This window comes from Eleutherodactylus coqui, chromosome 11, assembly GCF_035609145.1.
Source record: "Eleutherodactylus coqui strain aEleCoq1 chromosome 11, aEleCoq1.hap1, whole genome shotgun sequence".
Taxonomy (NCBI): Eukaryota; Metazoa; Chordata; class Amphibia; order Anura; family Eleutherodactylidae; genus Eleutherodactylus; species Eleutherodactylus coqui.
Window position 1 is genome coordinate 4,622,605 of NC_089847.1, and position 15,340 is coordinate 4,637,944.

Consider the following 15,340-nt stretch of genomic DNA (forward strand, 5'->3'; position numbering starts at 1 on the left):
CGGCTGATCGTGTATTACGGAAGACCCTATCCTATCCTACAAATATGGCAGCCGGGTGTGTAGGTTTTACTCCTCCGCCTCGTCCTGTAAACCTAAGGGTCCTTTTAGACGAGCCGATTTATCGTTTTAGCGAGTGACGCCGCCGCCAGCTCATTCGTTTGGGCGGCCTGTTCAGACCAGCAGATACATCGTTGGCCGTACAAACGTGACGGAACAATCGGCCAACCATGATCATGCCTGCAGAAGTAATCAATGTTGTTGGCTGCGTTTGCGCCCGGCGATTATCGCTCATTTTTGCTCACTTGAACGATTTTTTGCCTGATAATTATCATTCTGTCTAAAAGCCCCTGAAGACATTTAGTAGCAGCTTGTAAAGTAAACGAGCGGACGCGGCTCCGTTACACCAATCACAGCACGTAATGGACTGGTTGCTATAGCTACGGACGTAAGGGCAGCGCCGCTGCTCACCAACAACACGTTACATGAAAGTCTGAGGCGTTCCACATGACGACACCTATGATGTCATCGGCTCAGCGCAATAATCACAAATGACATCATAGCCCCAAAGCAGGAAGATCCGAGACACAAACCTCCTCTGCCTGCATCATCTTAAAGACTTCTCCGAACTGCGACTTCTCTCCGACACAGATGACGACACCCTGAGGAGCAAGACAGGAAGTGAGGAGCCAAATCTATAAGATTGTATGTCTATGAACCATATGGGGGGGTCAAAATCATTTACAGCTGCCCCGGCGGCATTCTCCATCATGTCACCGCTGCTCTCTAGAGATGGATAGGCGGCATTCTCAGGGATGTCACAGCTGCTCTCTAGTGATGGATAGGCGGCATTCTCAGTGATGTCACCGCTGCTCTCTAGTGATGGATAGGCGGCATTCTCAGTGATGTCACCGCTGCTCTCTAGTGATGGATAGGCGGCATTCTCAGGGATGTCACAGCTGCTCTCTAGTGATGGATAGGCGGCATTCTCAGTGATGTCACCGCTGCTCTCTAGTGATGGATAGGCGGCATTCTCAGTGATGTCACCGCTGCTCTCTAGTGGTGGATAGGTGGCATTCTCAGGGATGTCACAGCTGCTCTCTAGTGATGGATAGGCGGCATTCTCAGGGATGTCACAGCTGCTCTCTAGTGATGGATAGGTGGTATTCTCAGTGATGTCACTGCTGCTCTCTAGTGATGGATAGGCGGCATTCTCAGGGATGTCACCGCTGCTCCCTAGTGATGGATAGGCGGCATTCTCAGTGATGTCACTGCTGCTCTCTAGTGATGGATAGGCGGCATTCTCAGGGATGTCACCGCTGCTCTCTACTGATGGATAGGTGGCATTCTCAATGATGTCACCGCTGCTCTCTAGTGATGGATAGGCGGCATTCTCAGGGATGTCACAGCTGCTCTCTAGTGATGGATAGGCGGCATTCTCAGTGATGTCACCGCTGCTTTCTAGTGATGGTCAAGCGGCATTCTCAGTGATGTCACCGCTGCTCTCTAGTGATGGATAGGTGGTATTCTCAGTGATGTCACCGCTGCTCTCTAGTGATGGATAGGCGGCATTCTCGGTGATGTCACCGCTGCTCTCTAGTGATGGATAGGTGGCATACTCAGTGATGTCACCACTGCTCTCTAGTGATGGATAGGTGGCATTCTCAGTGATGTCACCACTGCTCTCTAGTGATGGATAGGTGGCATTCTCAGTGATATCAGCGCTGCTCTATAGTGATGGATAGGCGGCATTCTCAGTGATGTCACCGCTGCTCCCTAGTGATGGATAGGCGGCATTCTCAGGGATGTCACAGCTGCTCTCTAGTGATGGATAGGCGGCATTCTCAGGGATGTCACAGCTGCTCTCTAGTGATGGATAGGCGGCATTCTCAGGGATGTCACAGCTGCTCTCTAGTGATGGATAGGTGGTATTCTCAGTGATGTCACTGCTGCTCTCTAGTGATGGATAGGCGGCATTCTCAGGGATGTCACCGCTGCTCCCTAGTGATGGATAGGCGGCATTCTCAGTGATGTCACTGCTGCTCTCTAGTGATGGATAGGCGGCATTCTCAGGGATGTCACCGCTGCTCTCTACTGATGGATAGGTGGCATTCTCAATGATGTCACCGCTGCTCTCTAGTGATGGATAGGCGGCATTCTCAGGGATGTCACAGCTGCTCTCTAGTGATGGATAGGCGGCATTCTCAGTGATGTCACCGCTGCTTTCTAGTGATGGTCAAGCGGCATTCTCAGTGATGTCACCGCTGCTCTCTAGTGATGGATAGGTGGTATTCTCAGTGATGTTACCGCTGCTCTCTAGTGATGGATAGGTGGCATTCTCAGTGATGTCACCGCTGCTCTCTAGTGATGGATAGGCGGCATTCTCGGTGATGTCACCGCTGCTCTCTAGTGATGGATAGGTGGCATACTCAGTGATGTCACCACTGCTCTCTAGTGATGGATAGGTGGCATTCTCAGTGATGTCACCACTGCTCTCTAGTGATGGATAGGTGGCATTCTCAGTGATGGCACCGCTGCTCTCTAGTGATGGATAGGCGGCATTCTCAGTGATGTCGCCGCTGCTCTCTAGTGATGGATAGGCAGCATTCTCAGGGATGTCACAGCTGTTCTCTAGTGATGGATAGGCGGCATTCTCAGTGATGTCACTGCTGCTATCTAGTGATGGATAGGCGGCATTCTCAGTGATGTCACCGCTGCTCTCTAGTGATGGATAGGTGGTATTCTCAATGATGTCACCGCTGCTCTCTACTGATGGATAGGCGGCATTCTCAGTGATGTCACCGCTGCTTTCTAGTGATGGATAGGCAGCATTCTCAGTGATGTCACCCCTGCTCCCTAGTGATGGATAAATTACATTCTCAGTGATGTCACCCCTGCTCTCTAGTGGATAAATTACATTCTCAGTGATGTCAGCGCTGCTCTCTAGTGATGGATAGGCGGCATTCTCAGTGATGTCACCGCTGCTCTCTAGTGATGGATAGGCGGCATTCTCAGTGATGTCACCGCTGCTCTCTAGTGATGGTCAAGCGGCATTCTCAGTGATGTCACTGCTGCTCTCTAGTGATGGATAGGCGGCATTCTCAGTGATGTCACTGCTGCTCTCTAGTGATGGATAGGCAGCATTCTCAGTGATGTCACCGCTGCTCTCTAGTGATGGATTGCTTGGTCTCTGCTCTTACCTTTCCCTTTCCATATCGGACCAGGGTGCCCATGAACACGATGTTGCTAAGTGTTGTCAGGCCGCTCGCTTCGTCCACGGATCCGTGACTTTTGCTGCACGGTTCCGTCTCGCCAGTAAAGCTGGATTCATCCACTAACAGGTCGGTCGTCTGAGGAGAGAGAAGCCATCATGTTACGCTCAGCAATGACTGGTTAGGGGTCCGCAGCCCTTACTTCCCTCTCGGGCTGCTGTGGGGTCTGTTGCTCCCCCGGACTGCTGTGGAGTCTGCCCCCCCCCTCCCCCGCACTGCTGTGGGGTCTGTCCACCCCCCTCCCCCGCACTGCTGTGGGGTCTGTCCACCCCCCTCCCCTGGACTGCTGTGGGGTCTGTCCCCCCCTCCCCCGGACTGCTGTGGGGTCCCCCCCCCCTCCCCTGGACTGCTGTGGGGTCCCCCCCCCCCCGGACTGCTGTGGGGTCCTTCCCCCCCCTCTCCCCCGGACTGCTGTGGGGTCTGTCTACCCCCCTCCCCTGGACTGCTGTGGGGTCTGTCCCCCCCCCCTCCCCCGGACTGCTGTGGGGTCTGTCCCCCCCCCTCCCCCGGACTGCTGTGGGGTCTGTGCCCCCCTCCTCGGGCTGCTGTGGGGTCTGTTCCCCCATAACGTCGCCGCACTGCGTAGAGGATTCACCAGCTGATAGTCTATTTGTCTGAATGGGCTGATAACTGCGAGGATTTCTTGACCTCCGTGAACCAGGATTTCCGATCGTCGGGTGGAGGAGAACACTTCGTCCCTCTGTGGGATTCTGACGCTTATCAATGTTTGCGTGGAAAACTCCACTTCTATCCAGTCTGCTATTTGCTTTACTGTATTGACACAGCGGGGGAGGGGCGGCTCAGAAATGCCTTTGTGTGAGGCGAGAAGGCAGCCGTCCGTGACCTTGTGATGTGCGTTAGTAATAAACATGGCAGCCAGGAAGAGATTAATGGAAAGTACAACAAAAAGTTTGGGCTTAAGGTCACTTTGACAACCGCCGAGCCGTTTCGCACGCTGACAACTGCCGAGCCGTTTCGCACGCTGACAACCGCCGAGCCGTCCCACGCGCTGCCAACCGCCGAACCGTCCCACTGTACTCTTCGGCAGCCCTCCCGCTGTCCTGGGGTCATCTGTGACTCCGACATTTCCTTCACGCCCCATATTCAGTCACCTGCTCCCCAAAAACATCTCCTGAATCCGGCCTTTCATTATCAAAAACTCTTATTGTGGCCCTTATCCACTCTGACTAGACTACAGTCCCTACACCGACGCCTCCGCCCCATAACAGTCCCTACACCGACGCCTTCGCCCCGTAACAGTCCCTACACCGACGTCTCCGCCCCATAACAGTCCCTACGCCGACGCCCCTGTGCCAAGAAGTGCACCGATGCCTCCACCCTGTGCCAAGAAGTGCACCAATGCCTCCACCCTGTGCCAGTCACTACACTGATGCCTTCACCCTGTGCCAGCCACTACACCGATGCCTTCACTCTGTGCCAGCCACTACACCGATGCCTCCACCCTGTGCCAGCCACTACACCGATGTCTCCACCCTGTGCCAGCCACTACACCGATGCCTCCACCCTGTGCCAGCCACTACACCGATGCCTTCACCCTGTGCCAGCCACTACACCGATGCCCCCCCGTGCCAGCCACTACACCGATGCCTTCTCCCTGTGCCAGCCACTACACCGATGCCTCCACCCTGTGCCAGTCACTACACCGATGCCTCCACCCTGTGCCAGCCACTACACCGATGCCTCCACCCTGTGCCAGCCACTACACTGATGCCTCCACCCTGTGCCAGCCACTACACCGATGCCTCCACCCTGTGCCAGCCACTACACTGATGCCTCCACCCTGTGCCAGCCACTACACCGATGCCTCCACCCTTTGCCAGTCACTACACCGATGCCTCCACCCTGTGCCAGCCACTACACCGATGCCTCCACCCTGTGCCAGCCACTACACCAATGCCCCCCCCCATGCTGTCCCTTCGTCCTCTGAGATGTATTTGGGCCTTTAATATTTGTCTTTAGCCCATAGATGCCAGCAGATGACTGCCAGCATCAGCCGGGAGCTGCAGACCGCGCCAAATCTCCTAATCAGAAAACAAACAAGAGCTGAACGTGCGGCGGGAGCGTCCAGGACTCGTCACGCTGGCTGCTTAATAAGGTCACTTTCTAGATCATTAACTGGCAATAAAGACGTTTCCTGCGTGACGGGGCACTCCGGCCGAGGAACGCCACCTCATCAACAATGGCGTGGAAATCCCACATCAAACACGACCGCTTAGTTGTAACCGTGCGGGACTGACGGCGCCATGACACGCCGCAGGGAAGTCACCCGCAGAAACGCAAGAAGTGGATTCAGCCACAATATTAGGCTGCGCAAAAGAACCTCTCGTTCTAGAATAGTGGAGGGGCCGGGCGGAGGGGCCGGGCGGAGGGGCCGGGCGGAGGGGCCGGGCGGAGGGGCCGGGCGGAAGGGCCGGGCGGAAGGGCCGGGCGGAGGGGCCGGGCGGAGGGGCCGGGCGGAAGGGCCGCGGAGACATCTGACAAGCGCTGACTAGGTCACTGGTGACCTAACGCTCACCATCCAGTATGGCGGACAGCGGCCCGGTCCCAGATCTAACGCAATTAATTATTGCAACTGCTTAACAGAAAAAGCAGCATGCCTGCCGATATCAACCAATCAGAGCGTGCGTCCGTTGTTGCTATGGGTTACAAGCTCCGCTTTGATAAACGGTGCTGAATGTACATTACTTGGGTGCGCCGTTAGTACAGCCCCTCGCTGCCACCGCCGCCTCATATAATAAACCGCGCGGCGTGGTGACCCTCCGGGTTCGATTCTGTCCTGGGGGGCTGTCACCCGCAGTAGTTCTTTGCTGCCCCCCTGATCCGCCAGTTTCTGGGCCTCTTTTCAACCGTTCAAGACAGCAGCTACAATGTTTTAGCCATGTGATGCACACCGCACTGCTCTCTGATTGGCCCGTACTGATCACAGAAGCCTCTCCGATACAAAGCGGTTGCTCCTCCTCCTTGACACTGGTGGACACGCTGGGCTCGGCTGGGGAGGAGGCAAGTAAAGGTCAGACTCCTCCCAAGATGCCAGCCAAGAGCAAGGTCACGAGTGTGCGCTACTCACTGATTGTTCTACTAGAAGGGCTGCTGCAGAACCTCTTCCCTATAGTGTCTAACCACACAATGAATGTAGTCTGAGAACTACCTCTATCAGCCTGATGTCTGCAGGCACTCTGTCTCCGACCGCCAGACACACCACATCTCCAGGGACCAGCTCTCGAGCAAGTAGGTGCTGCAGATTCCCATCACGGACACTGCAAAGGATGAAACAAGAAGGAGCCATTACAGCTGAAAGAGCCGCTGCCCGCGAAAGAGTGCCGCCCCAGGCCAGAGAGCTGCCGCCCCCGAGAGAGCACCACCCTAGGCCAAAGAGCTGCTGCCCCAGAGAGAGTGCCGCTCCTGGCCAAAGAGCAGCTGCCCCTGGAGAGCGCCATCCCTGGCCAAAGAGCCCCTGCCCCTAAGAGAGTGCCGCCCCAGGTCAGAGAGCTGCCGCCCCTGAGAGAGCACCACCTTAGGCCAAAGAGCTGCTGCCCCCAGAGAGCGCCGTCCCTGGCCAAAGAGCCGCTGCCCTCGAGAGAGTGCGTCGCCCCTGGCCAAAGAGCCGCTGCCCCCGAGAGAGCGCCACCCCAGGCCACAGAGCTGCCGTCCCCAAGAGAGCACCACCCTAGGCCAAAGAACTGCTGCCCCCGAGAGCACAGCCCCTGGCCAAAGAGCCGCTGCCCCCGAGAGAGCGCCACCCCTGGCCAAAGAGCCGCCGTCCCCGAGAGAGCACCGCCCCTGGCCAAAGAGCCGCTGTCCCCGAGAGAGCGGCGCTCCAGTCCAGAGAGCTGCCACCCCCAAGAGAGCACCACCCTAGGCCAAAGAGCCGCTGCCCCCGAGAGAGCGCCGCCCCTGGCCAAAGAGCCCCTGCCCCTGAGAAAGCGCCGCCCCTGGCCAAAGAGAGGCTGCCCCTGAGAGAGCGCCGCCCCTAGCCAAAGAGCCGCTGCCCCCGAGAGAGTGCTGCCCCTGGCCAAAGAGCCCCTGCCCCTGAGAAAGCGCCGCCCCTGGCCAAAGAGCCGCTGCCCCTGAGAGAGTGCCGCCCCTGGCCAAAGAGCCGCTGCCCCTGAGAGAGTGCCGCCCCTGGCCAAAGAGCCGCTGCCCCTGAGAGAGCGCTGTCCCTGGCCAAAGAGCCGCTGCCCCCGAGAGAGCGCCGCCCCTGGCCAAAGAGCCGCTGCCCCCGAGAGAGCGCCATAAAAAGAGAGAGTGGCAATGAACAACCAGGGAGCACACCCCTAAACCTCTTTGCATCAGGGTCTGGCACAGAAGAGCTGCTAATGTTGCGCAAGGAAGTGTCTGTGCAAAAAGGTGCGACTTTACCTCTTTCAGAACCGGCCCTGACACTTTTTTTGAAAGTGGGTGGGGCTTTGAGGGGGCGGGGCCTCACTGAACTGATGTATAAACTACTCCAGAAACGTACGCTAGGTTCGGACCTGGAATACATTTCGCTGAAGGCGCACGGAGGAATGCTGGTCTTCGTAAATTTCCCTCCATATTAGTTACCGTCGGCGACTGCGGGCTTTCAGCGCACCGAACACAACCTGCTGGTCTGAGAACATAAAGGAACTTACGCATGCGCACACGGTGGGGAATTCACCTACTCCTATAAACCGCGCTGGAATAAGATGCGCCTAATTAAAGGGACGCACACCTCTTAATAAATGAAGTGCATCTCCGGCCATCCTTGCGCCAGACAGTCAGAACCCTCCAGACTTGCCAGTTTCTGGTATAAGTTCTGGTAAATTTGCGTGGCACGCTGTATGCCAGCAATGTTCCGCCTCGGCCGTGGACAGGGGGCTTAGCCTTGCCCTGCTCAGACTGTTACAATGTATCAGTAAAAGCAGTAATACAGTGCAATAAACTGTGAGCGAACGGAAGAGGTTCTGCAGCCCTTGGACAGAACCAATAATGTTCCCATTCACAGACAGCAAGCAGAGATCTCAGAGAGCAAAAGAAAAGTCTACTAAACAGTTGCAGAATGTTTCTGGCCGGTCTTGCAAAACAAGATGCAATGAACACGGTCACATGACCACGGGCAGTATTTGGGGGTGTCCATCAGGATGAAGCATCACTCACCAGTTACATTCGGGGGGCACCAGCTTGTTTAACTCCTCCAGAGACTTTTCGGAGCGATATTCCTGCCGGCAAAAGGGAATCCAATCAGGTTCAGATGTGCTAACTGACCGTTCATCAAGTGCAAGTAGAACCCTTCCCCCGCACTACAATAGGGGGCCACCATGATGGGGGGGATATATAATAATCGGGAGGTGGGGGACAACAAAACAAAAACTATAACAAACATAGAATTGCACTTTTTTGTTTTGTTGCCGTTTGTGTCACATAAATACCAACTAATTCACCCAAATACAGGCCAGCGCTTCCCTGGACGCCCCTTCTGGTGACTGCAGGGTGCAATACTCGCCTTCTGGGGGTCTCCATGGGGGGACCTCCTGCACAAGTAAGTCACTCGCATTGGGAACTTATGTATCGCTCCTCACGAAGCGCAGGATCTCTCTTTTTTACACGTTTTTCTTCTAATGTAATACGCTGCGATTCTGCACTTTGTGAAGCCGCCACTGTACCCTGCGGGGATGTCGATGGTAGCAGCGCCCGCCATCCGCCCGCCCCCCGATAACACCTGAGAACGCCTACCTGCACAAAAGCGACCGTCACCACGATTAATATCGCCTGCAGGAAGACAAGATCAGAGAATACATGGGTAACAGATGCGCCAATCGCAACTTCCGGGAAGAGCTGAGTGCAACATGGCGGCCTCTGACGTACCACAGTGATGCTGACGGCATCCTCGTACTCCTTGGTGATGACGCTGACCAGAGCGGAGCAGAGCAGCAGCAGGATCAGGGGGTTTGTGAACTGTGAAGGAAGAAGAAAACATCACATACAGAGCGAGAAATCCGCCCGGCGCTCTCCAGAGACGCTCAGCTAAAACCGCGCCGCGTCCATTATCATCCATTAATGCAGGGAGGTGAAGGCAGAGACTAAAACGCGGCTGCGCTGTGCTGGAAGTGGTTCGCCACATGTACGAGAGCAGAGATCACACCCGCTCCACCTGTCTGACGGTCTCTGTGTTAAAGGGCCGGCAGCCCGACATCCGCAGCGGGTGGATGTGAACGTCTCCGGCCTAGAGATGCGGGAAGTGGCTGATAAATGGGAACAACAGACTGCGGCAGAAGGGGGGGACGGTTTATACTAGACGCGCTTGTACCTGGCCCAGGTATTTCTTCCACACGGGATCGGAATTGTCCACCTGAAATTCGTTCCAGCCATGTTTCAGGCGGCGCTGCAGCACGGAGCACTCGGACAGTCCGGAGGTCACATCCACCTGATCACGGGGGAGACATTATAATGTTATAATGGTTCACTGCAGCGTCCGGTCACTGTGGGGTCACCCCCATGGTAGGTAGTGGGCGGAGCTCCCATTTACATATTATCGGGAGTTCTCCTTTAAATGGGTTCTCATTAAGTAACCTTAAACTACGATAACGTAACCGCAGAGATAAAGTAACCCGACGGGCGCGGCACGTTCCCACAACAGAAAGACAATAGCGCCAGGAATGTGCCGTGTGCACAGCAAGGGAGGGCGACCGGGGCAACAACACGTAACGCTAAACAATCTTATATAAACCACCGCACACAAGGGCGCAGCAGAACCGGACGACTGCTGAGAGATGGCGGGTGGGGGGGCACAGCAAGTGAGGGGGCTTCTGGGGGCACCCCTATCGTCTCCATAACAGAGGAAAAGTTATAGTCTGCATTGTAGACCATCTTTCTATTGTGCCCTGACAGATGCCGCCTGCACTGTAAAGAATGGAGGGTTTCATCTGGTAACCACGGACACGTCTAGATACCACAATCTATACAAGCAATGGACGTAGCCATGACAACCAGAATGAAAACCTCCATGCTTTACACTGCAGGATGCATTTAGAGAAAAGCACAAAATAGATACAAAGTTTATCCTACATATGTTTATAGCAGAACGTAGATTCCTCCGGCCACTTTGTAAGCCGCATTCTATAGGCCAATCTTTCCCACCCCGCCCCCTGCAGGAGACGCCCTCGTCTAACAATCTCTAGACACTCTGTCCAGAAACCTCGCCGTTCAAAAAATAATTTAAACGATCAAAACTGATTGCTAATCGTTGGGTCTAAACGAGGCGACGACTGAACGACCAATGAGAATCGTTCGCTTCTCACTCGTCGTTCAGTTTCAGACCAGGCACAAGAATCATCCTATGAGTAGACCGAAGGAGAAGTGAGCGATTCTCCTGTGAATCTGCCCGACTACTGATGATGTCACCGGCCCATCGCTCCTGAGATTCTTCAGAATTGTTCAGTGTAAAAGGAGCATAAAACACAAAGAAAACTACAAAAGGTATAAACATCAGGAAACACGAAGGACGGGATCAGACGCCATCGCTGCAGGAGAACGGAGGAAAAGCTCACATGTAAATATTTAAGAAGCTCGCTCTCGTCCAGCCGGCTCGCTTCCTTGGCAGGTAACGGGATGACATCATCTTCTTGTCCCACAGACTTCAGTTCACACTGGTCATCTGCCTGCGAGGAGAAGACAACATTTATAAACCAACACTGCGAGACTGTAGATTCTTGCACATAGGGGGCAGTATTATAGTAGTTATATTCTTGTACATAGGAGGCAGTATTATAGTAGTTATTTTCTTGTACATAGGGGGCAGTATTATAGTAGTTATATTCTTGTACATAGGAGGCAGTATTATAGTAGTTATATTCTTGTATATAGGGGGCAGTATTATAGTAGTTATATTCTTGTACATAGGAGGCAGTATTATAGTAGTTATATTCTTGTACATAGGGGGCAGTATTATAGTAGTTATATTCTTGTACATAGGGGGCAGTATTATAGTAGTTATATTCTTGTACATAGGAGCAGTATTATAGTAGTTATATTCTTGTACATAGGGGGCAGTATTATAGTAGTTATATTCTTGTACATAGCGGGCAGTATTATAGTAGTTATATTCTTGTATATAGGGGGCAGTATTATAGTAGTTATATTCTTGTACATAGGAGGCAGTATTATAGTAGTTATATTCTTGTACATAGGGGGCAGTATTATAGTAGTTATATTCTTGTACATGGGAGGCAGTATTATAGTAGTTATATTCTTGTACATAGGGGGCAGTATTATAGTAGTTATATTCTTGTACATAGAGGGCAGTATTATAGTAGTTATATTCTTGTACATAGGGGGCAGTATTATAGTAGTTATATTCTTGTACATAGGGGGCAGTAATATAGTAGTTATATTCTTGTACATAGGGGGCAGTATTATAGTAGTTATATTCTTGTACATAGGAGCAGTATTATAGTATTTATATTCTTGTACATAGGGGGCAGTATTATAGTAGTTATATTCTTGTACATAGGGGGCAGTATTATAGTAGTTATATTCTTGTACATAGGGGGCAGTATTATAGTAGTTATATTCTTGTACATAGGAGCAGTATTATAGTAGTTATATTCTTGTACATGGGAGGCAGTATTATAGTAGTTATATTCTTGTACATAGGGGGCAGTATTATAGTATTTATATTCCTGTACATAGGGGGCAGTATTATAGTAGTTATATTCTTGTACATAGGGGGCAGTATTATAGTAGTTATATTCTTGTACATAGGAGCAGTATTATAGTAGTTATATTCTTGTACATGGGAGGCAGTATTATAGTAGTTATATTCTTGTACATAGGGGGCAGTATTATAGTATTTATATTCCTGTACATAGGGGGCAGTATTATAGTATTTATATTCTTGTACATAGGGGCAGTATTATAGTAGTTATATTCTTGTACATAGGATCAGTATTATAGTAGTTATATTCATGTATATAGGAGACAGTATTATAGTAGTTATATTCATGTATATAGGAGACAGTATAGTAGTTATATTCTTGTACATAGGGGGCAGTATTATAGTAGTTATATTCATGTATATAGGAGACAGTATTATAGTAGTTATATTCTTGTACATAGGGGGCAGTATTATAGTAGTTATATTCATGTATATAGGGAGCAGTATTATAGTAGTTATATTCATGTATATAGGAGACAGTATTATAGTAGTTATATTCATGTATATAGGGAGCAGTATTATAGTAGTTATATTCTTGTACATTGGGGGCAGTATTATAGTAGTTATATTCATGTATATAGGAGACAGTATTATAGTAGTTATATTCTTGTACATAGGGGGCAGTATTATAGTAGTTATATTCATGTATATAGGGGGCAGTATTATAGTAGTTATATTCATGTATATAGGAGACAGTATTATAGTAGTTATATTCTTGTACATAGGGGGCAGTATTATAGTAGTTATATTCTTGTACATAGGGGACAGTATTATAGTAGTTATAGTCTTGTACATAGGGGGCAGTATTATAGTAGTTATATTCTTGTACATAGGGAGCAGTATTATAGTAGTTATATTCTTGTACATAGGGGACAGTATTATAGTAGTTATATTCTTGTACATAGGGGGCAGTATTATAGTAGTTATATTCTTGTACATAGGGGGCAGTATTATAGTAGTTATATTCATGTATATAGGGGGCAGTATTATAGTAGTTATATTCATGTATATAGGAGACAGTATTATAGTAGTTATATTCTTGTACATAGGGGGCAGTATTATAGTAGTTATATTCTTGTACATAGGGGACAGTATTATAGTAGTTATAGTCTTGTACATAGGGAGCAGTATTATAGTAGTTATATTCTTGTACATAGGGGACAGTATTATAGTAGTTATAGTCTTGTACATAGGGGGCAGTATTATAGTAGTTATATTCTTGTACATAGGGAGCAGTATTATAGTAGTTATATTCTTGTACATAGGGGACAGTATTATAGTAGTTATAGTCTTGTACATAGGGGGCAGTATTATAGTAGTTATATTCTTGTACATAGGGAGCAGTATTATAGTAGTTATATTCTTGTACATAGGGAGCAGTATTATAGTAGTTATAGTCTTGTACATAGGGGACAGTATTATAGTAGTTATAGTCTTGTACATAGGGGGCAGTATTATAGTAGTTATATTCTTGTACATAGGAGCAGTATTATAGTAGTTATATTCTTGTACATAGGGGCAGTATTATAGTAGTTATATTCTTGTACATAGGAGACAGTATTATAGTAGTTATATTCTTGTACATAGGGGGCAGTATTATAGTAGTTATATTCTTGTACATAGGGGCAGTATTATAGTAGTTATATTCTTGTACATAGGGGCAGTATTATAGTAGTTATATTCTTGTACATAGGGGGCAGTATTATAGTAGTTATATTCTTGTATATAGGGGGCAGTATTATAGTAGTTATATTCTCGTACATAGGGGGCAGTATTATAGTAGTTATATTCTTGTACATAGGGGACAGTATTATAGTAGTTATATTCTTGTACATAGGGGAGCAGTATTATAGTAGTTATATTCTTGCACATAGGGGAGCAGTATTATAGTAGTTATACTCTTGTACATAGGGGAGCAGTATTATAGTAGTTATATTCTTGTACATAGGGGGCAGTATTATAGTAGTTATACTCTTGTACATAGGGGAGCAGTATTATAGTAGTTATATTCTTGTACAGGGGGGACAGTATTATAATAGTTATATTCTTGTACATAGGGGGCAGTATTATAGTAGTTATATTCTTGTACATAGGAGGCAGTATTATAGTAGTTATATTCTTGTACATAGGGGCAGTATTATAGTAGTTATATTCTTGTACATAGGAGGCAGTATTATAGTAGTTATATTCTTGTACATAGTAGCAGTATTATAGTAGTTATATTCTTGTACATAGTAGCAGTATTATAGTAGTTATATTCTTGTACATAGGGGGCAGTATTATAGTAGTTATATTCTTGTACATAGGGGGCAGTATTATAGTAGTTATATTCTTGTACATAGGAGGCAGTATTATAGTAGTTATATTCTTGTACATAGGGGGCAGTATTATAGTAGTTATATTCTTGTACATAGTAGCAGTATTATAGTAGTTATATTCTTGTACATAGTAGCAGTATTATAGTAGTTATATTCTTGTACATAGTAGCAGTATTATAGTAGTTATATTCTTGTACATAGGGGACAGTATTATAGCAGTTATATTCCTGTACAGTTTTGTCTTCCTTGTGTAATACAGAAGTGTAGTGCAATGTGGGTTAGTGTAGTGATATGATCACCTCGTCATCAGTTGTGTTTGTTATGAGGGAGTATCTTTCACCAATGCACGGTGACATCAGTCTGCAGGGTCTATAGAAGTCATGAAGTGCAAAGGCTTCACTTGCAGCAGCTGGCGGTATTATATCATCTAAGACATCCTTATAAAACTAGGCAAATATAACCAATACTACAATGTATCAGCCACCTGGAGAACAGCCCTAGTGATGGCATTCCTAACCGTGGGATTACCTGCAGCTCACAGTCCAGGGATTACACCTATAAACTGCAGAGCATCGCTCTGTCCCCCGATTACATCATTTTAGATCTGACTCCCCTATCCGCATTCCCCTTCGGTGCCGGCCGTGCTCAGCCATTGCCCCACCTTATTTAACTATATTTAAGAGCTCCTATGTGACTAATTGTCCATGGAGGTCACGGCGAGGCGCGGATCAATCGCGTCTGATCTCTGCAGGCAGGAATGTGACCAGGTAACTGAGAAGCAGAGAAACCGGCGAGACGAGAACACAAGTGGCTCACGCGAATAACAGGCTGAGGGTCTGTCGCTGTCCGGGGGGGCCTGATGGATGAACATTCGGAAAATTCCTAACAGACTGCAGTCTAAATTACTCAACATGAAGCTCTGTTTACTGTCAGTGAATGAGAACCTTATGATGGAAAATGTGTCCTGCTCACAGCTGAAGGTTTGTTACAATGTTTCCAATCCTCTACAGAAATACAAATCTCTCTCTTCTGTCCGTCTCACAGCGTTGAGACATCAGCTT

At 49.1% G+C, this 15,340-nt stretch overlaps 1 protein-coding gene across 1 annotated transcript in view; it reads right to left on the bottom strand.

Moving 5' to 3' along the window:
* The window catches only part of ATP2C2 (ATPase secretory pathway Ca2+ transporting 2), a 43,192-nt gene that overhangs the window by 16,104 nt on the left and 11,748 nt on the right, over nt 1-15,340 (bottom strand). The window contains exons 2-9 of the mRNA XM_066583861.1: nt 10,796-10,906; nt 9,556-9,672; nt 9,114-9,203; nt 8,982-9,017; nt 8,406-8,467; nt 6,439-6,547; nt 3,198-3,347; nt 591-659 (exon numbers count right to left, since the gene is read on the bottom strand). Coding sequence (XP_066439958.1) covers nt 591-659; nt 3,198-3,347; nt 6,439-6,547; nt 8,406-8,467; nt 8,982-9,017; nt 9,114-9,203; nt 9,556-9,672; nt 10,796-10,906 — 744 coding nt within the window. The remainder of the gene's footprint in view (nt 1-590; nt 660-3,197; nt 3,348-6,438; nt 6,548-8,405; nt 8,468-8,981; nt 9,018-9,113; nt 9,204-9,555; nt 9,673-10,795; nt 10,907-15,340) is intronic.